Source organism: Panthera onca, chromosome B3 (assembly GCF_046562875.1).
Source record: "Panthera onca isolate mPanOnc1 chromosome B3, mPanOnc1 haplotype 2, whole genome shotgun sequence".
NCBI lineage: Eukaryota > Metazoa > Chordata > Mammalia > Carnivora > Felidae > Panthera > Panthera onca.
The window spans coordinates 143,440,664-143,464,972 of NC_138344.1; the positions used below are offsets into that span (position 1 = coordinate 143,440,664).

Sequence of the window (24,309 nt, forward strand, 5' to 3'; positions counted from 1 at the left end):
TCCAGGAAAGAAGCTAGACAACTAAAGATGAGGTGCCGTGTGATGACGAGGTGCTCAGTGTTCTCCGAAAGCAGAGAAAGACCAACTGTTAGAGAGAGGCTGTGAAGGTTTCCCAGGGGAGAACGAGTTCTTACAGGGTGTGTGTGTGGGGGGGGGGGGGGGGGCGGGAAGGGAGGAAGAGGCCTTTGCAAAGACGAACAGGTCCTGGTGTGTTCAGGGCCTGTGCTGGGAAGCTCATTGCAGCTGCGGGGTAGAGTGTGTGGAAGGAAGGGTGGCCTGGCACCAGGCTAGATACACATCTTTTTAAAAAATGTTCTCCTTCCACGCTTCCGTGAGGCTATAGCCTGTGTGCACCGGCCAGCCAGCCAACAGGCATGGCAGCGGGGCAGTGACATTCGTCTGGGAGATAAATGACTTCATTCCCATTGTGCTCAGCCATGAGATTTTAACACTTGAAGGAGTGATGGATGCTGTAGCCAGACTTCAAAAACAGATTGTACAACAGGGATACTGATTGTCTTCCTGGAGATTTTGGAGACAGTCCTTAAAGCATCTGAGTTGTGGAGTGCTCTGGCAGTGCAGGGTTCCTGCACTGAGTGAATGGTGTAGACTGTACATTGTAGTCCTTGCTCCAGTTTTGAAAAGCGGCCCACCAAGGTGGCATCAGGGTGCTTGCTGTCAGCATGGAGAGCGGCTGACACCCTTCCAGTGTATGGGGTCGATGGTAGGCACCATTGTGGGGAGAAGCATCCTCACTGGAAGAATGTTGTAGAGTGATGTTTTGTACTTTTAATGGAAATATTTGTGACCAAGGAAACATTATTGATTTTAAAGATTGGGTTGAGGGGCACCTGGATGGCTCAGTTGGTGAAGCGTCCGACTTCAGCTCGGGTCATGATCTCACGGTCTGTGAGTTCGAGCCCGGCGTCAGGCTCTATGCTGACAGCTTGGAGCCTGGAGCCTGCTTCGGATTCTGTGTCTCCCTCTCTTTCTTTGCCCTCCCTTGCTCATTCTCTGTCTCTCTCTCTCTCAAAAAGTAAACATTAAAAAAAAAAAAAAGATTGGATTGAGAATATTATTTTGCAGTAAGACCTGAATTAACATCTTATTTATTCAATCAGCAAATCTTTACTGAATATCTGCTCTGTGCCAAAGATATTGTTAGGTACTGGGGTTTACATTTGTCGTGTATATTTTCATGAGAGATCATTGAACTGCTTAGCAGGTAAAGTGACTGAAGGTTGCAATGAGAATCACGAAGGACGTACACAAGGTGACAGGACAGGGAAGAGGGGTGGAGGGACTACAAGCCATCTGCCCGGGGAGGGCCTTTGCGAAGGCAGGTTTGTGGGGTCAGATAAAGGATCATTGGAGTAGAGGGGATAGAGGCCTGAGGAGGGACACAGGGGGCCAGTGCCGCAAGAGCTTGGTGGCCAGGTGGGGAGGGATGGGGATGTGATGGGGGAGCCAGGAAGGCTGGCGGCACAGAGCCTGATGAGGCCACCGAAAGGCATTTGGTTATTTGAGCCCTGGGGGACCCCTGAAGGATTTTGAATGGGATGGGTTGTATGAGATGCACCCATTTCTCTTTCAGAGAACTCTTTTTAAAAAGGGGGGCGTTGGGGTGCCTGGGTGGCTCAGTCGATTAAGCGGCCAACTTCGGCTCAGGTCATGATCTCGTGGTTCGTGGGTTCGAGCCCCGCGTCAGGGTCTGTGCCAACAGTTCAGAGCCTGGAGCCTGCTTCAGATTCTGTGTCTCCCTCTCTCTCTGCCCCTCTCCAGTCACACACACACTCTCTCTGTCTCCCAAAAATAAATAAAATGTCAAAAAAAAAAGGAACTTGAAAGGGGGGGCGCACCTGGGTGTCTTCCAACTCTTGATCCCCCTCCCGCTCGTGCACATGCTCTTTCTCTCAAGTTAAATAAATAAACATTAAAAAAAGAAAGACTTTATTTTTTCAGAGAAGTTTCAGGTTCACAGCAGAGTTGAAGAGAAGGTACAGAAATACTTTATATACCCCTGTCCCTGCGCTTACACCGCCTCCCCCGTTGTCAGCATCCCCCACCAGAGTGGGACGTTCGTTACAATTGATGATACTACGCGGACACATCATAATCAACCAGAGTCCGTAGTTTACATTAGGACTCACTTTTGGTGGTGTACATTCTGTGGGTTTGGACAAATGTAAAATGGCACGTATCTGCCATTATGGTATCAGTATTTTCACTGCCCTAAAAGTCTTGTGCTTTTGTTTTTTCATCCCCTCCCCCGCCACCCCTGACAACCATTGATCTTCTGACTGTCTCCATAGTGTTTTGCCTTTTCCAGAATGTTACATAGTTGGAATAATAGAGGATGTGGCCTTTTCAGATTGGCTTCTTTCATTAATACGCATTTAAGGTTCCTTTCTGTCTTTTCATGATTTAATAGCCCATGTATTTTTAGCGCTGAATAACATTCTGTCTTCTGAATGGACCACAGTTGATTTATACATGCACCTACTAAAGGACATCTTAGGTGCTTGCAACTGTTGACAATTATGAGTAAAGCTGCCATAGATATCTGAGTAAAGGTCTGTGTGTGAACGTACGTTTTCAGCTCCTTTAGGTGAATACCAGGGTATCTAAGTGCTGGATCATATCATAAGATTATGTTTAGTTATTTTTTTTTTTTTAAGTAGGTTCTATGCCTAACATGGGGCTCAAACTCACGATCCCAAGATCAAGAGTTGCATGCCGTATGGATTGAGCCAGCTAGGTGCCCCAGGTTATGTTTAGTTTTGTACAAAAACCACCAGATGGTCTTCCAGAGTGATCGTACCATTTCACATTCCCACCAGCAATGAATGAGAGTCCCTGTTGGACCATCCTCACCAGTATCTGGTGTTGTCAGTGTTCTGGATTTTAGCTCTTCTAATAGGCGTGCGTCTCATTTTTTTTAATTAAAAATTTTTTCTTTATTTTAAGAGGGTGCACGAGTGGGGGAGAGGGGCAGAGGGAGAGAGCGAGTGACTCTTAAGCAGTCAGTGTGGAGCCTGATCCTAGGACCCTGTCTGTGATCATGACCTGGGCCAAAATCGAGAGTCGGAAGCTCAACCGACTGAGCCACCCAGGTGCCCCATGTGTATCTTATTTTAATTTGCATTTCCCTGATGACATATGATGTGGAACATCTTTTCATGTGCCTATTTGCCATCTGTAGATCTTCTTTGGTGAGGTGTCTTATTAGGTCTTTGGTCCATTTTTTAACCTGGTTGTTTGTTTTCTTATTGTTGAGTTTTAAGAGTTCTTCATACGGTTTGGGTAACAGTCCTTTATCAAATGTGTCTTTTGCAAATCTTTTCTTCCAGTCTGTGGTTTGTCTTCTCATTCTCTTGACATTTTCTTTTGCAGAATTTTTTAGTTTTAATGAAGTCTAGCTTATCAGTTATTTCTTCCTTGGATCATACCTTTAGTATTGTATCTAAAAATGTCATCACCATGGGATGCCTGGGTAGCTCAATCAGTTCAGCGTCCAACTCTTGATGTCAGCTCAGGTCTTGATCTCAAGGGCCATGAACTCAAGCCCTGCATTGGGCTCCACACTGGGCATGGAGCCTACTTAAAGTGAAGTAAGATAAAATAAAATGTCATCACCATACTCAACGTCATCCAGGTTTTGTCCTGTGTTATTTTTTAGGAGTTTTATAGTTTTGTGTTTAAAAACAAAATTTTTTTTTTAATCTTCATTTATTTTTGAGAGAGAGACAGCGTGTGAGCGGGGGAGGAGCAGAGAGAGAGGGAGACACAGAATTGGAAGCAGGCTCCGGGCTCCGAGCTGTCAGCACAGAGCCCGACGCGGGGCTTGAACCCACAAACCGCGAGACCATGACCTGAGCCAAAGTCAGTCGCTTAACCGACTGAGCCACCCAGGTGCCCCTATAGTTTTGTGTTTTACATTTAAGCCTGTGATCCATTTTGAGTTAATTTTTGTGAAGGGTATAAGCTCTGTATCTAGATTGCTTTTTTTTTCTTTTTCTCTTGCTTTTTCTCCTTCCTTCCTTCCTTCCTTCTTTCTTTCTTTCTTTGTTTTTTGCATGTGGACGTCTGCTTGTTCCAGCGCTGTTTGTTGAAAAGACAACATGTGCCCCATTGCATTGCCTTGGCACCTTTGTCAGGGATCAGTTAATTATATTCGGGCAGGTCTGTTTCTGGGCTCTGTATTTTGTTCTGTTGATTTATTTGTTCTGCCAATACCACACTGCCTTGATTACTATAGCTCTAGAGTATGTTTGGCAGTCAGGTAGTATCGTCCTCTAGCTTTGTTCTTCTCCTTCAGTATTGTGTTGGCTCGTGGCTATTCTGGTTCTTTGCTTCTCTGTGTAAATTTAAAATAGTTTTGTCAATAACCACAACATAATTTGCCTGGACTTTGATTTAGATTGCATTCCCAACTGTAAATCAAGTTGGGAAGAGTTGACATCTGGACAGTTTCAAATCTTCCTACCCATGAACATGGGGTATCTTTCCATTTATTTGGTTCTCTGATTTTGTTCGTGAGAGTTTTGTAGTTTTCTTCATATTGATCTTATACGTATTTTGATAGATTTAGGCATAAGTATTTCATTTGGGGGAATGCTAATATAAATGGAATTGTGTTTTTAATTTCAAATTCCACTTGTTCATTGCTGGTATATAGGAAAGCAGTTGGCTTTTGTATGTTAAGCTTGTATCATCACCTTGCTATGATTGCTTATTAGTTTCAGTTTTTTGTTGATTCTTTCAGGCTTTCTACATAGATGATTATGTCATCTGCAAAGACAGTTTTATTCTTTTCTACTCTATCTTTTGTGTCTTTTTCTTGTCTTATTGCATTGGCTAGGACTTCCAGTGTGATGTTGAAAAGGAGTGGTGAGATAGGGAGCTCCTTCCCTTGCACCTGATCACAGTGGGGAAGCTTTGAGTTTCTCACCGTTAAGTGTGCTATTAGCTGTTGTTTTTTTATAGGTATTTCTTGTCCACTTGAGGAAATTTCTCTCTATTCCTAGTTTACTGAAGTTTTTAGGATGAATAGGTGTTGGAGAGCTGTTCCTTCTTTTTCTTTTTGCAATAATTTTATTGAGGTATAATTTACATGCCATATAATTTACCCATTTAAAGTGTACAAGTTGGGGCGCCTGGGTGGCTCAGTTGGTTAAGCATCCGACTCTTGGTTTTGGCTCAGGTCATGATCTCACGGTTCGTGGGTTTGAGCCCCACATGGGACTCTGTGTGGACAGTGTGGAGCCTCCTTGGGATCCTGTCTCTCCTTCTCTCTCTGCCCCTTCCCCGCTTGCTCTCTCTCTCACAAAATAATAAACTTTAAGAAAAACTTGTGCAAAGTATTTAAAAAATAAAGTATATAGTTCAGTGGTTTTTAGTGTATTCGTGGAGATATGTAATCATCACTACAACCAGTTTTAGAGTTTTGTCGTCATTCTAAAAAGAAACCCCATACCATTTAACAGTCACCTCCACCCACATTCCCATCTTCTTCCAGCCCTAGGCTGTCACTGATTTACTTTCTGTCTCTTTAGGTTTGCTTATTCTGGGCATTTCATATAAATGGAATCAGTATGTGGTCTTGTGTGTCTGGCTTCTTTCACTTAGCATCATGTTTTCAAGGTTCATCGTGTTATGCATGGATCAGAACTTCATTCCTTTTTATTGCTGAATAATATTCCATGGTGTGGATATACTGTTGTTTTGATGGACAATTGGTGTTGTTTTAAATTTTTACTATTATGAAGGTAATATTATGAACATTTGTGGACAAATTTTTGTGTAGACGTATGTTTTCATTTCTCCTGGATATACAACTAGGAGTAGAATTGCTGGGTTATGTGGTAACTCTGTTTAACCTTTGAAGAGCTGCTAGGCCCTTTCATAGTGGCTGCATCATTTTATTTTCTACCAGCAACGTATGAGGGTTTCAGTTTCTTCACATTCTTATTAACACATATCTTTTTTTATTATTATTATAGCCATCCTAGTGTTTAAAGTGATGTTTCATTGTGGTTTCATTTTGCATTTCCCTTATGATTAATGATGGTGAGCATCTTTGTTGTGCTTCTTGGCCACTTTTTTAATGTTTATTTATTTTAGAGAGAGAGAGAGTGTGCAACCAGGGTAGATGCAGAGAGAGGGGGACAGAGGATCCAAAGCGGGTTCTGGGCTGACAGCAGAGAGCCCAACACAGGACTTGAACTCACAAACTGTGAGATCATGACCTGAGCTGAAGTCAGATGCTCAACTGACTGAGCCCCCCAGGTGCCCCATATTATTGGCCACTTTTATGTCTTCTTTGGAGAAACATGTATTCGGATCCTTTGTCCATTTAAGAATTGTCTTTTTGTTATTGATTTTTAAGAGTTCTCTATATGTTCTGGATACAAATGCATTATGAGATATGTGATTAACAAATATTTTTGCCAATTCTGTGAGTAGTCTTTTCAGTGTCTTGGTGGTGTTTTTTGGAGCACGAAAGTTTTTAATTCCAATGAAGTCACAGAGTTCATTCCCACTGCTGTGTGTGAGCTTAGGTTCTAGAGGGCAGCTGTGGGAGCAGGAGAGCAGGCATTAGAAGAATGTCGCAGAGGCCCAGGTGAGACACGTGATGGCTTCCTCCTGGTCATGGCCACAGCTGGTGAGAAGGGGCCAGGTGTGAGGTAGGTTAGGCAATAGAGTAGATGGAACGAGGTGAGGGGTTGCTCTGGGGGTAAAGAAGAGGGAGAAGTCAGGCACGAATGCTAGGATTTCAGCCCCAAAAATTGATTCAAAATTTGATTATACTGCCCATTATCTGCCACAGAATTGTGATAATTTTTAATCTGTGCTGGGGCCTGCAAGTGAAGGGATCCTTACACATTTTTGAAGTTGATAGTGTTATTGTTGATTGCGCCAAAGAGATGATTCCAGGGACTCTGTCCTTCCACGAATACCTCCTGAGCCACCGCAAGTAAACGTATAATCCAAGCTAGAATAGTGTACCTGCCCTGCAGATGACTTTCGAGGCGTATCCTCCGGCCCCTTGTAACCAGGCCGCAGTCTCAGATTCCTTCGTATGGAGATTATGGAGCTGACAAGTGAATGGTATCAGATCAAGGGAATGAATTTTAAATTTGACAGAGCTGCTTTGAGGAAAATGGCTTTGAAAGGAGGAAATAGTACTGGCTGATGTTTGTGAAGTGCTTAGTCCTTCCACTTGCTTCCGAGGAGGCCTCGTCCACTAAAGCAGAAATTAGAACATTTTGGTTCAGAAAATTTTGGTTTATGCATAGAGTGTGTTCGCTGCAGCTTTTCTGTACAGATTAAAAATCGTGTTCTGGTGGAATATTTAATGAAATGGCAAATGCTTCTGGTTTATAAGGTGAAAAGCTGTGTGTGTCTGCATATATGTGTCTGTCACTACCTGTAGATGTAGCATGTCTCTGTACAATGGGATTATTATTTTTTTAATGTTTTATTTATTTTTGAAAGAGAGAGAGAGAGACAGAGCGTGAGTGGGGGAGGGGCAGAGAGAGAGGGAGACACAGAATCCCAAGCAGGTTCCAGGCTCTGAGCTGTCGGCACAGACTCCCCGACGCGGGACTCAACTCACCAGCCGTGAGATCATGACCTGAGCCAAAGTCGGACACTCAACCAACTGAGCCACCTGGGCACCCCCGTACAATGGGATTATTAATGCCATTTATTTAGTTCTTTGTAATTTTCCATACTTCAAAAATTTTAAAGTTTGTTTTGAGAGAAGGGGGGAGGGGCAGAGAGGGAGACGGAGAATCCCAAGCAGGTTCTGCGCTGTCAGCGCAGAGCCCGATGTGGGGCTCGAACCCATGAACCATGAGATCATGACATGAGCTGAAACCAACTGAGCCACCCAGGCGCCCCTCAATTTTTTTTGTTAATTTGAGATAGAGTGTGCGTGCCTTCGAGCTGGGGGTGGGGAGATGAGAGGGACAGAGAGAGAGAAAGAGAGAGAGAAGAATCTTAAGTAGGCTCCACCTTCAGCACAGAGCCCAACGTGGGGCTCAATCCCACCACTGTGGGATCCTGACCTGAGCCGAAATCAAGAGTTGGACACCGAACTGACTGAGCCACTTAGGCACCCCTCAGTTTTTTGACGGTGAACATTTATAACTGTTTAAAAAAATTTTCATTTTAAAAACTTTGTATAAATTATGGCTTCTCGGTGTGTTTGCATGTACACGCCCATCAAGGAAACAAAGCCTTTAACTGCTCCTATGCTGCCTTTCGCTTGAAGATGGAAAGATTGTTGAAATAGCAACAGTGTCCTCATCTGTACAATGGAGATAACAGTGGTCCTGATTTGGCGAGGATTTAATGGGTTAGTGTGCTAAGGATAGTTTCTATGAAGTAATAGCATTAGCGATTAGTGCTGTTGCTATTGTCATTCTTTGCATTTTGGATTATTGTCCCATGTCCTTAAGCGATCTACCTCCTTTCCCGTGGTATCTGTCAGCAACGGTTTTCACTTGAGTGCATGAGGCCATTTCATTTTCATTTGATTCCTGCATCATCTGAGTCTCGCCCACCTTTCTGGAGTACTCGCATAAATCAAGGATTAGTCTTGCCCTTGCCTAGTTATAGGTTTATGAACCGTGCTGCTGTATGGACGGCACAGCATTCACCATCCAGATGCCTGTTGCGTCAGCCATTTAAAGCTATGTGTGTGCTCACTTCAGCGGCACATACACTGAAGCTATGTGAGCTTGGGCACATTTCGGAACCTCCCAGAGCTTCAACCTCTGCTACAAAGGGATGTATCAGTCAATTTTCTTTCTTTTTTTTTAAGATTAAAAAAGAAATTTAGAGAGGGACAGAGCACGCACGAGAGGGGGAGAGGGGCAGAGAGAGAGAATGTATATATATTTTTAATATTTGTTTATTTTGAGAGAGAGAGAAACAATCCCAAGCAGCCTTCACTCTGTCGGCACAGAGCCCAACTCGGGGCTCGAACCCATGAACTGTGAGATCATGACCTGAGCCAAAATCAAGAGTCAGATGCTTAGCTGGCTGAGCCACCCAGGTGCCCAGAGAGAGAGAGAGAGAGAGAGAGAGAGAGAATATCTTGAGCAGGCTCCATGCTCAGCGCAGAGTCCAACATGGGGCTCGATCCCATAACCCTGGGATCATGACCTGAGCCAAAATCAAGAGTCAGCTGCTCAACCAACTGAGCCACCCAGGGGCCCCAGTCAATTTTCTTAACCATCACAGAGGGATGTGATTCTTATTATTACCATTAGGGGAGCTCTCACAAATTACACTGCTTGCTTCTTCGTATCGACTATTGTGATTATCAAATGAAACAGGAATCTGAAAATGCTTGGATCGCTGGGTATGCCACAGAGATCCAGGGGGGTATTATTCCTGCAGTGAGTTGAGGCAAGATTGGAGAAAAAGTGATTATTTTGTTGGTCTTCTGCTCCTGTCACTCCTTCCTTCCTTGCAGATTTTCCTCGTACACAACTCATTCATCTATTCAGCAAATACTTACTGAGTGCCTCTGATATGCCTGATCCTTTTCTAGGTGCTGGGGGCTACAGAGGTGAGTGAGGCAGATGTGGCCCTGCTCCTGTGGGCCTTACAGACCGGTGATGGTAGAGGGGGTCAGGCAGAGACGGCCAGTGAAAAGAGAAGGAAGAAGAAGTGTGAGCAAGTAAAGCAGAGAGAGGGGAGCAGAGAGTGCTTGGTGGTGGTGGTAGGAAGCACATTGTAGGGGATGGTCAGGTGGGACGTCGTGGATAAGGGGACATTTTAGCAGACACCCGTATGCTGAGAAGAAGCAAAATCTGAGTGACACCTGGACAAAGAGCATTCCAGGTGGGAGGGACAGCCCGGTGTTGGGGCCCCTGGGTGAGAATGAGTCGGATGTGAGTTTCGTTATAAGAGAACTTGAAGTTGGTCAGTCAGCTTTATAGAAATCAAAAAGCCACCATTCAGCAGACCGCAGATCCGGGATCCTAACGAGTTCTTACTAGAGGGGCTTAAAGTCTCCGTAGAACTGAAGGGCTAGAATATACCCCTCCAGCTCTGATCAGATCGGGCACCGCCTGTAGCTGCTGCTTGTCTGTCAGAGCTGTGATGGCGTGACTGGGAAGACTCCGGACCTGGACTCGGGTCTCAGCTTTGTGGTCACGGGCCAGTCTTGTGACCCTTGGGTCCTCAGGCCCTTCTTCTCAGAGTTGGAGGTGACACCAGTGATCTCACAGGTGGGACAAGGAGTAAATGAGTGGCTGAACCCTTCATGAATGACAACACACTGTGTAAGGACCGAGTCTCTTTATTGCGGGAGGCTTTGAACTCAGAGTGCCGAGAGGTGCGGGTGTCAGGGTGGAGCAGGTGCATCGCGGAGGCTCCGAGCGTCGAGGGGGCTGCAGGCATCCAGCTGGGGGACGTGCTTCTCTGCTGTCTCGACACAGCGAGTGTATTGCCACACCAGGACTGGTTCGTTGTCCTCCTGGGACAATGGCTTTCCTCTTTCTCTTCATGTTCCGTCCGTCCTCACGAGCTTTGTACTTCAGGATGTTTCCAGTGAAGCCTTTCCCACTACTCTCTCCCGCTTATCAAGACCTACAGCTTCGCACCCAATCACATGTGGTTTTGTGTGTCTTCATGGTTTCTTTTTTTTTTTTTTTAATTTTTTTTTTAATGTTTATTTATTTTTGAGACAGAGACAAAGCATGAACAGGGGAGGGGCAGAGAGAGAGGGAGACACAGAATCCGAAACAGGCTCCAGGCTCTGAGCTGTCAGCACAGAGCCCGACGCGGGGCTCGAACTCACAGACCGTGAGATCATGACCTGAGCCGAAGTCGGACGCTTAACCGACTGAGCCACCTAGGCGCCCCTCTTCACTGTTTCTTTTGCCTGCCTGGCTAGATCATGAACTGCTCGAGAATAAGAACTGTTTCTAATATTCTTTCTGTTTCTCCATAGTATTTATTAGCACAGTATAAATTATAGAGGCCAGTACATACTGACGCGCACGTTGAATTAAAGTGCTCGAAGTGATCTTAATGACACCTGGTTTACTTTCTCCATTGAAATAAGCCACAGCTGTAATTTTTCCCCACCTGCAAGTTCCTCAAGCCCACCGCTAAACATGACTTCTCTTTGGCGTGACCAGACGTTGAAAGAATTACAACGCCTTGTTCTTTAGCCCCCAGGTTTCCCCAGATGCCAGTCAAACATTCCTTCTCCTGCCTGAAGATCATCTGCGGAAACCTCGGCCATGGCATCAGTATCAGAACCGGTCACCTTCAGAGAGTTCTGCCCTTTGTACTATCTCCTCAATGCCATTCCCACAAAGGTGCAGAAGGGTTTCCGCTCCGTCGTGGTCTACCTCACAGCTCTCGACACCAATGGGGACTACATCGCGGTGGGCAGCAGCATCGGCATGCTCTATCTGTACTGCAGACACCTCAACCAGATGAAGAAGTACAACTTTGAGGTGAGTCTTGCTTTTCTTTACTCCTTAGTATGCAAGAGGCATGGCCGACGTTGGACACGCTCGTGTCTCCTAGGATGGGGTAATTTACTTCTGATTTGGCCTCGGTATCTCACCCAAACACTACTTGAAAACCATCTTTAATTGAAGTGGGATATAGCTAAAGACGTTGGTTTATTTTTGTTTTTACTTTTTTCCCCCTGCCTCTAGAAGTTTAGCACCACTTTAAAAGAGAACATTTTAGTGTTAATATGTAATAGAAAACTTTGGAGGTTGGTACTTTCTTCTACATATTTTTGTTTCTCAGGGTACCTTGACTGACTCGGTTAAATGATCTCTAGTTATTGTGCTGAAATTATTATGAAGAAAGGACTAGTATCAGTATTGGCTAGCTACCCAAACAGGTACATCTGAAATAAGATCTCTCCTTATAGAACATTGCTGTTAGAATCTCAGCCAACCTCTGTTCTGTGCTGGTTGACTTCAGGCATTGCATGTCTGTGTATTGTAGATGCTGGTAGGCACTAAATAAATATTGACACATCATCGTCAAATTCACCTACTTAGTCAATATCTGTGGTTTATTGAGTACGCGGCGGTTGTGAGAGACTCCCAAGGTGACTGAGTTATGGCTTCTCCCTCATGGCCTGGTGTGGCTCTACTACTCCTGTAGTTAGTGGGCTTTTATGGACGTCTTTAGACAAGACTTTTGTGTTTAGGAGTGCCTGGGTGGCTCAGTCAGTTGGGCGTCCAACTTCGGCTCAGGTCATGATCTTACATTTCAAGGGTTCAAGCCCTGCATCAGGCTCTGTGCTGACAGCTCAGAGCCTGGAGCCTGCTTCAGGTTCTGTGTCTCCCTCTCTCTCTGCCCCTTTCCCACTCATACTCTGTCTCTCTCTTTCAGAAGAAATAAACAGTAAAAAAAGAAAAAAGAAAACAAAATGATAGACCTGATTAAAATGTATCAATAATTAAGTGGAAATGATCTGTACTTATCAATTAAAAGAAGTTACTCTAATGGAGAAAAAAATTATGAACCAACTATATATTGTTCATAAGAAACTCAATTAAAAATTAAAAGGATGGAGGGGCGCCTGGGTGGCGCAGTCGGTTGAGCGTCCGACTTCAGCCAGGTCACGATCTCGCGGTCCGTGAGTTCGAGCCCCACGTCGGGCCCTGGGCTGATGGCTCGGAGCCTGGAGCCTGTTTCCGATTCTGTGTCTCCCTCTCTCACTGCCCCTCCCCCGTTCATGCTCTGTCTCTCTCTGTCCCAAAAATAAATAAAAAACATTGAAAAAAAAATTTTTTTTTTAAAAAAATTAAAAGGATGGGGGCACCTGGGTGGCTCAGTCTGTTAAGCGTCCGACTTCAGCTCAGGTTATGATCTTGTGGTCCGTGAGTTCAAGCTCCGCGTTGAGCTCTGTGCTGACAGCTCAGAGCCTGGAGCCTGCTTCAGATTTTGTGTCCCCCTCTCTCTCCGCCCCACCCCTGCTTGTGCTCTGTCTCTATCTGTTGTTCAGAAATGAATAAACATTAAAAAAATATTAAAAGGATGGAGAAAGGTATGTCATGTAAATGCTAATTAAAAGAAAGTTGGAGTGGCGATGTGAATATCAAAGTAGTCTGAGCAAAGAAATAACTAGGGTTAAAGAGAGCCATTCCGTTGGAAAAGACACAGCAGCCTTACGTGTAGGTACCTTAACAAGCAAACTCCACAATAGACGGAGCAAAAAGTCTCATAACTGAAAAATCAAGAAATCCACAATTCTAGTTGGAGACTTCAGCACTCGTCTCTCAAGGATATAGAAATATAGAAGAGCTGAGTGACACTATCAGCTGACATTGTCTCATTGACATTTACAGAACGTTCCACCCAACAGCAGATGAGGGTGTGTTTTTCGTAAATAAACGTGGAACATTCACTGAGACCATATTCTGGGTCATAAAACGTGTCTCAACAAGTTTAAAGTAGAGCAGACTTTGGTTCTCTGTCTCACTCTGTTTTCTCAGTTTTTAGTTGAAGTGTACTTGACATAAAGCGTACAAATTTCAAATGTACAACTTGGTGAATTAGCCTAGTTGTACAGCCGTGTGATCCCTAGATCAAGATGCAGAACGTCTTCAGCAGTCCAGTGGACTCCCAGCGCCGGCTGCCAGTCAGTACTCCTCTCGCGGGTGCCTGCTCTTCTGACCTCTAACACTGCAGGGTACATTTGCTAGCCCCTTAGGTTTTAATTCACTGCTAGGTCATCTTTGGCATTAAGGTGTAGTGTTGGAGCACGCGCGCACGTGTGTGTGTGTGTGTTCCAGAAAGTGTATTTGGATGGAAGTGGAACACAGGGCAAGGATATGGAGCAGCGAGGGTTAAGGCCAGAAAGGCGGGTGGGGCCTCGAACATGAGACTGTAGGCTGGAACCTGCTTCTGCGGCAGGGTCAGCTCGGGGACCCTTGTGGGCTGTGTGGGCTAGGGGCCAGGTGTGAATTCAGACCCTTTACTCGGGTTGCATTTCAATCCAGTTCTCTTTTATAAAACACATGTGGCTTATTGATACCATTGTATTGTCCTTTTTAAAATATAATTATATGACTGTTTTTTAAAGTTCACCACCAAACTCACAAAAACTTAGAGAAAAGTGAGTGTAATGTTCCCCAGAATGAAACTACAGTTACCCCTGACCGTCAGTTTTAGAGTTTTACCTAGAATTAGCTTTCTCTTTATCCTATGATGAGCCCCATGAGCTTTGAAGGAGGTGATGTCCTAGCACCAGGGGTGCCCAGATTTGGGAGAATCAAGTACAAATTCTTGGAACCAGCAGATGAAGAGGGGACTCCAGGAAAAGTCATATATTATATGTATATGTCCGCTGGCTTTCTCTTACGGAGGGATCAGAAAAAAATGTATTTTACTGGGGCCAAAATCCAAACTTGACAGCCCCAAGTATCCAAAAGATTTTCCAAGCACCCATTTGGTGTAGAATACAAACCCGTAATTGTGGAAAACCACAAAGGAAGTGCAAAATAAAAATTCCGTTTTGGAAAGAACGCGGAATTTGGAATTAGAATACTGGGGTGGGAAAAGAAAGCTAAATATCTGTCTGTAAAATATATGGGAAAAGGTCTGCAGGAGCACTCCTGACTCTCCATCATGATTCTCTAAATCTCTGTGGGGCCTGAGAATGGGGTAGGCTAAGGGAGGGGGTGTGAAGAAGTATCTTTTTGTTTTCTTTAAATGCGGTGGAATCATTAGAATTTTTTGGTAACAAGAATGTTTTCCTATTTCCTTGTTTTGGGTTTTTTTTTTAAATGTTTCTGAAGTTTATTTTCGACAGAGAGACAGAGTGAGTGAGGGACGGGCAGAGGGAGGGGGAGAGAGAGAATCCCAAGTAGGCTGTGCACTGTCAGCACGGAGCCCAATGTGGGGCTCTACCTCACAAACTGTGAGAGCACGACCTGAGCCAAAGTCAAGAGTTGGACGCTCAACTGACCGAGCCACCCAGGCGCCCCCGTATTTACTTGCATCAACACAACAACACAAAGCTCTGTTTTGAGTGTTGGCTGTCGGTTATTAGCTGCGTGATCCTAGAGATGGATTAACTGTTTTGTTGTTCTGGTCATTTTTGTCTTCAGAGCTGGCTAGGTCTTAGAATAATTTGGCACAGGGGTGCCTGGGTGGCTCGGTCGGTTGAGTGTCCCACTTCGGCTCAGGTCATGATCTCACAGTCCATGAGTTCGAGCCCCGCGTCGGGCTCTGTGCTGACAGCTCAGAGGCTGGAGCCTGCTTCTGCTTCTGTGTCTCCCTCTCTCTCTGCCCCTCCCCTGTTCATGCTCTGTCTCTGTCTGTCTCAAAACTAAATAAACAAACAAACAAACAAACAAACAAAAAGAATAATTTGGCACAATTCCCATGTTTTTCAAATAAAGAAATGGTAAGATTCCTGCTCCACGCCACACAGCTGGTTGCCTGACCATTATGCTCACTTCCTATGAGAGAAGACAGGGCCTCCACAAAAGTCTGGATTTGGAAGACAGTGGAAACCAGATTCAGAGTCTCTGGAATTTCCAAGTGAAAATTGAGACATGCATCAACTAGTTTCATTTAGGGGAAATCTAAGATTTTATAGGAAGGTAAATAAAAATAAAAGTTAGTCTACCCTCTCATGAACCCATGTATGGCATGGATGAAAGATGATGTTTTTAAATGAAGTTCTGTTTCTAAAGAAGGAAAGCAGACCTTATATGTGCTAAATACAGCCTGTCGTGTGTTTTCAAGAATAATACTTTTGGAAACCTTTTTTCCTACACGAGTTAGTGGGAGAGGGCAGATGGAGACACAAGAAGTTCTTCTAGCTCGTGCCAAAAGCACAAGAAACTGTGAGGAGCTAATAACGAGTATAAAAATGTTATAAACTTGTTAAATATATGGGTGTGAAATACGTAAGAACAGACGGGAACGATAAGTTGACCTGAGCTTCTGATTTTCTCTTTGGAAAGTAATTGTATAACCTCTCTCCTTAGCATTCAGTGAATGGCGGAAATTCCACGGATTCGCCCCCAGAGCAGTCTCTGCGCTACCTGGTTGTCACTTCTGCAGCTTGTCTGCACTTGGGTCTCCAGGAGTTCATTCAATAAGTACCCAGTGCGGGGACACCTGGGTGGCTCCGTCGGTTGAGTGTCCGACTTCGGCTCAGGTCATGATCTCGCGGTGTGTGAGTTCGAGTCCTGCATCAGGCTCTGTGCTGACAGCTCGGAGCCTGGAGCCTGCTTGGGATTCTTTGTCTCCCTCTCTGTCTGCACCGCCCCCCACCCCCCCACCCCCACCCCACACACACTCTGTCTCTTTCTCCTTCAAAAATAAATAAACATTAAAAAAGAAAAAAGTACCCAGTGCTCACCGTGTGCTAGGCCCGCTTGAGGTCCTGGAGAGGCACAGAACAGGGCAGGCAAGGCCCCTGCCCTCAGGGGACTCGGAGTCTAGTGGGGAGCCAGAGCCGCCAACACACAGACGAACAAGAAGGGGGTCTGAGGGGAGAATAAAGCGGAGGAGGGGGTGAGGAGCTGCAGCGCGAGGCGTTGCAATTTTAAATAGGAAGTTCAGGGAAGGGCTCGCTGAGCGGTGACAGCTGAATGGAGACCCAAAGACAGTGAGCAGCATGATGGACGTGCTGTTAACAGCGGGGGCAGAATATTCCCAGTGGAGGGAAGGAGAGGCCTGAGCATGGGAACATGTCTGTGATGTTTTCCAGTCAGGAAACTCATGCTTCAGAATATTATGAATGTTTCCTTGACTTTTACCAAGTGTGTGTGTGTGTGTGTGTGTGTGTGTGTGTGTGTGTGTGTGTATTTTTTTTTTAAGTTTACTCATTTATTTCAACAGAGAGAGTGCATGCATGTGAGAGAAAACAGGGTAGGGGCAGAAGGAGAGGGAGAGAGGATCTTAGGCAGACTCCATGCCCAGCACAGAGCCCGACTTGGGACTCGATCCCACAGACCTTGAGATCATGACCTGAGCTGAAATCAAGAGTTGGATGCTTAACTGACTAATTAGGATCCTATGATCTAAATTCTGGCATGTCAGTAGCATTGCGGTATAGGGTTTCACTGGTATCCTCAGCATGGATTGCTTCAACTCATTAACTAATGGTAATTTAAAATTGTATTTGCAATTGTAATGACTCAAGAAGAGTCAAGATACTAATGGCAAAAGAACAAGATGGGAGGGGTTGCTCTACTGGGTTAGCAAGGCTTATGAACCTTCAGTAATTAAGCTGATTGTGGTTGTTAGCACAAGAATAGATAAAGAGATCAGATCAAAAAGAATAGAACAGAGAACCCAGAAAATCCATACATATATGATCGCTTGAGGTTTTGCAAAGATGCTATTACAAGGTTGTTCTACTAAATGGTGTGGGACATTTGGATATGAGTATTTGGGGGAAAGTGAAACTTGATCCCTACCTCACTTCAGATGTTTATTCTGTCTCAACACTTTAAACGTATTATATCATCATCTCCACTGCTGGGACTCCTGCTGGCCATCGAATTGTTTTCCTTTGTAGGTAATCTGCCTTCTGTCTCTAAGATTTCTCTAGTGGTGGTGTCCCGGGCCCTAGGGACTTCCTTCAAGTCCAGTGGATGTTCCCTACTCCAATTTGCCCTATGGAATTAAGGAAATTATTCCAGAAAAGGGGATGCTTTGATTTAACTTTTGGATCATCAAATAGTTATGTAAATATTTAAACTTTAAACTGTGGTTCTGTGTTAGTAAAAGGATAAAAGTGAAACAATTCTTTTGAATTTGATGAATATCTTACTAGAGTCTTCTTAAATGTTTCTAGGTATTTTCGATCTATTATTTGATATGCTAGCAGTTTCTCCTAAAGGTTAAGCTTTGGCATATCGAGAGACACTCATGAAGAAAGCCTTGTCACATTTCACAGCTCCCATGAGCTCACTCGCAAAGAACGCTTCCCCTTCGTACAGTTTTGTCCTGTGTATGAAGGGAAAACCGCCTGCCAAGGAGCCTGAGGAGGTTGGTGGAATGCTACCCTGATGGTGAAGTGTTTGTTCAGAAAATCATCACTGGCTTCTTTCAAATCAGTCTCTTCTTAAATTTTTTTATCGCTAGATTTCCATTTTGAGGGGGGTTAAGTTGCCACAAGGCAACAAGAAGTGCTCCTGGGAAGTTGGAAAGGAGGGAAATGTAAGAGTCAGCATACGATAGATGAGCCCTGAAATGGACAGAGTCTCCTTAAAGAGACAGAAGAGTGACTCCCAGGCCAGAATAAGACTGAACTGTCCCCACATCAAAAGAAAAAGGGAGGGGTACCTGAGTGGCTCAGTCGCTTCAACGTCCGACTTTGACCCAGGTTAGCCCCATGTTGGGCTCTCTGCTGTCAGCACGGAGCCCGCTTCAGATCCTCTGTCCACCCCCACCCCTCCCGCCCCTCCTCTGCTCATCCTCTCTTTCTCAAAATAAATAAACTTGAAGAAGAAGAAGAAAAGAGGATGTGACGGCAGGAAGAGAGCGTATAGTCTGCTGGGTAACTTGGGAAAAATCGGGCCGAATTACCCGTGTAGCTGGGAGTCCCTTTGAGAGCTGAGACCCCCTTGGCATGGCCGGCCCTAACGCTTACCGTGGCTTGCTCAGAAATTGCTCCCTGCTAGCCAAGCAGCTTTTGACTAAGACTTGCTGCCCATGCGCATCAGCCAGTGGGGGAAGAATGTACAGGTCCTACGTACGTGAGCATTCTGGTTTGTGTGACCGTTAGTTCTTTATAAAGTAATAAACTGGCTTTTTGGCTTAAACTTTAACTTCTTGTGCATGAGATGCCCACAAGGCAACCACCCTGGGCACTGAACACAATAGGACACTGAAAAAACTGAGTTTCTGAGTCAGGAAGGTTGAGGGCCAGAACCTCCACATGCTGGCTCACCAGTCTGAGTCTGTGTTGGGCACGTGTGTGCACCGTAGTGCGTAAGGGCACGTGCACATGTGATGAAGCTGTGAAAAGCAAGGGGATAAATTCCAATTCCAGGATAGTGGTTTTGGTGGCATGAGGGTATGCAGGTAGGGAGAAGGGCCCAGAGGGCTTCAAAGGTGCCCTCGACGTTCCCTTTTCCAGGCTGGGTCAGGACTCAGTAGACGTTCGTTTCATGACCATCTAAGCAGTTGTCTACAGTCATGTCGTATGTAGTCTTGTATATGTGAACATATTTCATCATTGTAGAAATGGAAACGAGAGACTCCCATGCCACGAGGCACTTGGGATTCAGCCAACTGGCATCGTGAAGGCAGCAATCTTGTCTGCCCCGCCCCTCATACCCGTCGGAGCTGACCATGTCCTTCCCGTGACCCCCCCGTACCTGTGTGTCAGTGACAGTAATGCTTGGTTCCTGTATGTGTTGATGGGTCTTGTCCTTTTCCTGGACCGTGAGAGCCCCTGAAAGGGACACGTTATTCATGTCCACACGACAAGCACAGGGAAGCCATCAGTAAACACGATTGCTTAATCTTCAGCGTGCATCTCATTGTAAATCAGCAATGCATTTATATATTTTATTTTTTAATGTTTATTTCGAGAGAGAGAGAGAGACAGAGCGTGAGTGGGGGAGGAGCAGAGAGAGAGGGGGAGACACAGAATCCGAAGCAGACTCCAGGCTCTGAGTTGTCAGCACAGAGCCTGACGTGGGGCTCGAACTCACAAACTGCAAGATCATGACCCCAGCCGAAGCTGGACGCTTAACCGACTGAGCCACACAGGCGCCCCTGTAAAAATCCCATTTGTAAATAATATCTTAAATGAAGGATTGGCTTTATGAAATAGAAATACTGTTTAAAAAGATGGATGGTGGCTTTGCGCCTTCCGTTTTCTAAAACAGGTTTTGTGTATCCTGATCCAGTTGTCAAAAATAAGCCTCGAATATTTTCTCCACCTGTGTCTTTTTATTCTGTGTGGCACTTGGTGATAGCCTCATCTCAATTACCCTCTCTCCCTGCGGGGGTGTATGTAACTGGGGAACCCTGAGCCTGCCGCTGTGCCCACCCAGAGCCACGCTTCCCGCTGGCGCTCCCGGCCTGTGACTGGGTGCAGCTGGGACACAAGGCACACCTACGCCCATGAAGCTGATGACTCCTGACAAGTGACTCTGGCTTGGGGGTTCCTGATGGCGAGGCCACAACTTTCTAGAACTGCACTGCGGTTGGAGATTAGCCTGTGCAACTCCCCTTCCTTCCCTTGTCTCCATCTCGGGTCGCAGACCTGCACTGTGAGTTGACAGTTCTCCCCGCCTCTTCCGGCTGGGTTTGCCCAGAAAGATGTCTCGCGTGTCTGCTTCCACTGGCAGGTCCTGCTTTTTGGCAGACTCGCGCTAACTCAGCAGTGTGGTTCGATCTTCCAGGCCTTCGATAGCCTGCTTCTGTCAGTTGCCATGACGGGAGGGTTGAATCCACCAACAGAAATAGTGCATTTGTCTTTCTGTCCGTTTCTGCTTCATGCATTTTTAAAAATTGTGGTAAAACCTACAGAACATAAAATTTATCATTTTTCCATTTTTAAGTGTATATAGTTCAGTGGTATTCAATATAGTCAGGTTGTTGTGTTGTTTCATGCATTTTAAAGCTCTATTGTTTGGTACTTATACATTTAGGATTGTTATCTATTTATTGAATAGATCCTTTTATCACTATGTAGTATCTCTTTTTTTATCTCTGGTGATATTCCTTGTCTACTTGGGTGGTGGTATAGCCTCTCCTGCTTGCTTACAATCAGAGTTTGCATGGTATATCTTTTTCCATTCTTGCCTTTAGTTTATCTGTGCCTTTATAACTAAAGTGCATTTCTTGAAGATAACATAAAGTCAGGTCTTACTTTTTTATTCAGTTTAACAATCTCTAGTTTCTTTTAAGTTTATTTATTTTGAGAGAGAGAGAGAGAGAGAGAGAGAGAGAGAGTGTGTGTGTGCACGTGCACAAGTAGGGGAGGGGCAGAGAGGGGGCTGGGGAAAGGAAGAGAGAATCCCAAGCAGGCTCTGCGCTTACAGTGCAGATGTGAGGCTCAAACTCATGAACTGCGAGATCATGACCCGAGCTGAAGCCAGATGTTTAACCAACTAAGCCACCCAGGCGCCCCTGCTTTTTTTTTTCTTTTTAAGTAATCTTTATGCCCAGCATGAGGATTGAACTCACGACCCTGAGATTGAGAGTCGCAAGCCCTACTGACTGAGCCAGCCAGACGGCCTGATAATTGGCATATTTAGGCCATTTATATTGAATGTAATTATTGATATGGTTGGGTTTAAGTCAGTTTCTCGGCCTGACAGCTACTGACACCTTGGTCTGGGGTGCTCTCCTGGGTATTGTAGGTGTTTAGCAGCATCCCTGCTTTCTGCCTACCAGATGGCAATTGTATCACCTCCAATTGCAGCAACCTCCAGAAACTGTCACATGTCCCATGGACAGGCTGGGGGACAGACTTGTCCCCAGTTGAGAGCCATCAGTTAGGTCTGCCATCTTGGGAATTGTGTTCTGCTCATCCCACCTGTTCTTTATTATCTTGTTTTGTTTATTTTCTTTTCCTGCTGTCTTTCAGACTAATTATTTTTTCATATTTCTATGTTATGTCCACTATGGCTTATTAGGCCCTCCCGCTTTTCTTTCTTAGCAGTTTTTCTAGGATTTACAGCATGTGTCCTTTAACTTCTCTCCGTCTACCCTCAAGTAATGTAACATCACTTCACAAATAACATAAGAACTATTCAACAGTTTATTTTACTTGCAGATTTTGTGTTGCCGACATATAGAAATAGAGTTGATTAATGTGTATTTTACTTCCATCGTATTTTATAGACCTCTTAGGGTTTTCTACACAGGTGATCACTTCTGCCTGTGCAGGAAGCATTTTACTTCATTTTTGCCAATGTGTATGCCTTTGCTTTTTTTTTTTTTTTTTTTTTTTTTTTTTTTTACTTGAGTGACTGCACTGGCTGGGACCTCCAGTACAATGTCCACAGTAAGAACGGACATCTTTGCCTTGGCGTGTACGTGCATTAGCTGTAGATTCCTCATAGATGCTTTTTGTTTCTACTTAATTCTGTTCCTAGTTTTCCGAGAGTTTTTTAGTCATGAATGAGTATGGAAGTTTGTCATATTTTTTCTGAATCTGTTGAGATGATAACATGATTTTCTTCTTTATTCTATTAATATGGCATATTATATGTATTGAGTTTGATTGTTAATCCAAATGTGTATTACATCTGTAAACCCCACTGTGTAATGATATATTATCCTTTTTAAAATCTTGCTATCTTCCTTTCGGTAATATTTTATTACGGTTTTTTTTTTTTGTATCTATATTCATGAGGGATATTAGCCTATAAGGTTTTGTTTTGTTTTGTTTTGTTTTTGGCCTTTAGTTTTCTTACGATGTCTCTGGCCTTTCTCATCTAAACGCAAATGTCAATTACTCTTGATATTTTGCTTGTCTGAATGTCTCTGTGTCTCTAAGTTGTTTAAACAGATCTCTATTCAAAGCTAACAGTTCTATCTTAGCACTTTGAAGATGATCTTCCATTGTCTTCTGGTCTCCATTGTTTCTGTTGAGAAGTTTTGTTTTTTTTAAATTTTTTTTTCAACGTTTTTTTATTTATTTTTGGGACAGAGAGAGACAGAGCATGAACGGGTGAGGGGCAGAGAGAGAGGGAGACACAGAATCGGAAACAGGCTCCAGGCTCCGAGCCATCAGCCCAGAGCCCGACGCGGGGCTCGGACTCACGGACCGCGAGATCGTGACCTGGCTGAAGTCGGACGCTTAACCGACTGCGCCATCCAGGCGCCCCAGTTTTGTTTTTTTTTAAAGAATTTTCTTTTTTTTTTGAGAGTGAGCATGCACGTGCATGCACGTGTGCAGGGGAGGGGCAGGACGAGAGGGAGAAGGAGGATCTTAAGCAGGCTGCATGCACAGCATGGAGCCCAATGAGGGGCTCGATCTCACCACCAGGAGACCGTGACCTGAACCAAAACCGAGAGTCAGACGCTTAACCAACTGAACCACCCAGGTGCCCCTAAACATTTTATTTTCAAGCACTCTCTACACCCAACATGGGGCTTGAACTCACAACCCCGAAATCGAGAGTCACATACTCTACCAACTGAGCCAGCCAGGTGCCCCGAGAAGTTTGGTTTTTAATAATTACTCATATCTGGTCATTTGCCCTTTTTTCTGACATACTAATATCTTCTCAGCATCTGAGGTTTCAGCGTTTCACTACACAGTGTGTATATGTGTATTTCTTTCTGTTAAACTTTTTCAAGGCGTGTGCTCCTGAGGACACAGGTCTTTCATCAATATGGGTAACTTTTAGTTAGCCCTTATCTCTGAAGATGTTGCTTTCTGTTGTCCTCTTTTCTTCTGGCATCCCAATTGGATGGATCTTTAGATTCTATCCCTAGGACTCTGCTCTTTCATGTTTTTTATCTTTTCCTCTCTCTACGTGGCACAGATCTGTCATCTAGTTCAATAATTTTCTTTCAGCTCTGACTAATCTGCTATTTAATCACCCATTAAGATTTTAAATTCTTTTGACTCTCTTTCATTTCTATTTCCGATAGTAGGTTACTATTGTTTTAAATTCTGTATATATTTCTTTAAAATGTTAAGCATATTTCTTTTATGCTCTGGGTCTCTTCGATCTAAATGCTGTACTTGGGTGGAGGCAAAGGGTCGTACAATTCTGTTATTGTGTTAAAAAAATTATTTTTTTAATGTTTATTTACTTTTGAGAGAGAGAGAGAGAGAGCGCAGGGGAGGGGCAGAGAGAGAGAGAGGGAGACCCAGAATCCGAAGCAGGCTCCAGGCTCCAAGGTGTCAGCACAGAGCCCAACACGGGGCTCAAACTCACAAACGTGAGACCGTGACCTGAGCCGAAGTCAGACGCTTAACCGACTGAACCACCCAGGAGTCCCTGTTACTGCGTTTTTTTAGTTGATTCTTCTTCATGGGGCCTTTTTCCCATGGTGGTTTCTAATTAGAAGCTCTGTGACTGGTCCTAATACGTGTGAATCTGAGGGACCTGGGTCGAGACCGTGTCCCACAGATGGGGTTTAGACTCCCTCTGCCAGGCCTCTTGGCATGCTGCTAACATAGATGCACTTCAGGTCAACTGCCTGGCATGGAGCTCTCTTTGAGTGGAAACAGAAGATAAATTCAAACTCAGATGCTGAATAGGGCAGGCTGGTGGTGACAGATTCTTGGGGAACATTCTTCTCTTTTATTCACTCTAGCCAATGTCTGAGAGAAGACAGAGTTCCTTGTCAGCTCCATTTGCCAGC

The 24,309-nt window shown here is 44.6% G+C and overlaps 1 protein-coding gene and 1 non-coding gene across 6 annotated transcripts in view; one reads left to right on the forward strand and one right to left on the reverse strand.

Annotated features, from left to right (window-relative positions):
- The window catches only part of TECPR2 (tectonin beta-propeller repeat containing 2), a 107,952-nt gene that overhangs the window by 2,153 nt on the left and 81,490 nt on the right, over positions 1–24,309 (forward strand). For 4 of the 5 annotated variants that reach the window (XM_060620772.3, XM_060620769.3, XM_081795999.1 and 1 more), the window contains exon 2: positions 11,196–11,486. In XM_060620772.3, coding sequence (XP_060476755.3) covers positions 11,268–11,486 — 219 coding nt within the window. In that variant the 5' untranslated portion in view covers positions 11,196–11,267. Of the gene's footprint in view, positions 1–9,487; positions 9,584–11,195; positions 11,487–24,309 lie in introns of all 5 variants that reach the window. The other variant, XM_060620770.3, reaches the window with a different exon arrangement.
- Positions 21,144–21,216, reverse strand: TRNAE-CUC (transfer RNA glutamic acid (anticodon CUC)). Its single transcript has one exon. It is a non-coding gene; the product is annotated as a tRNA-Glu (tRNA).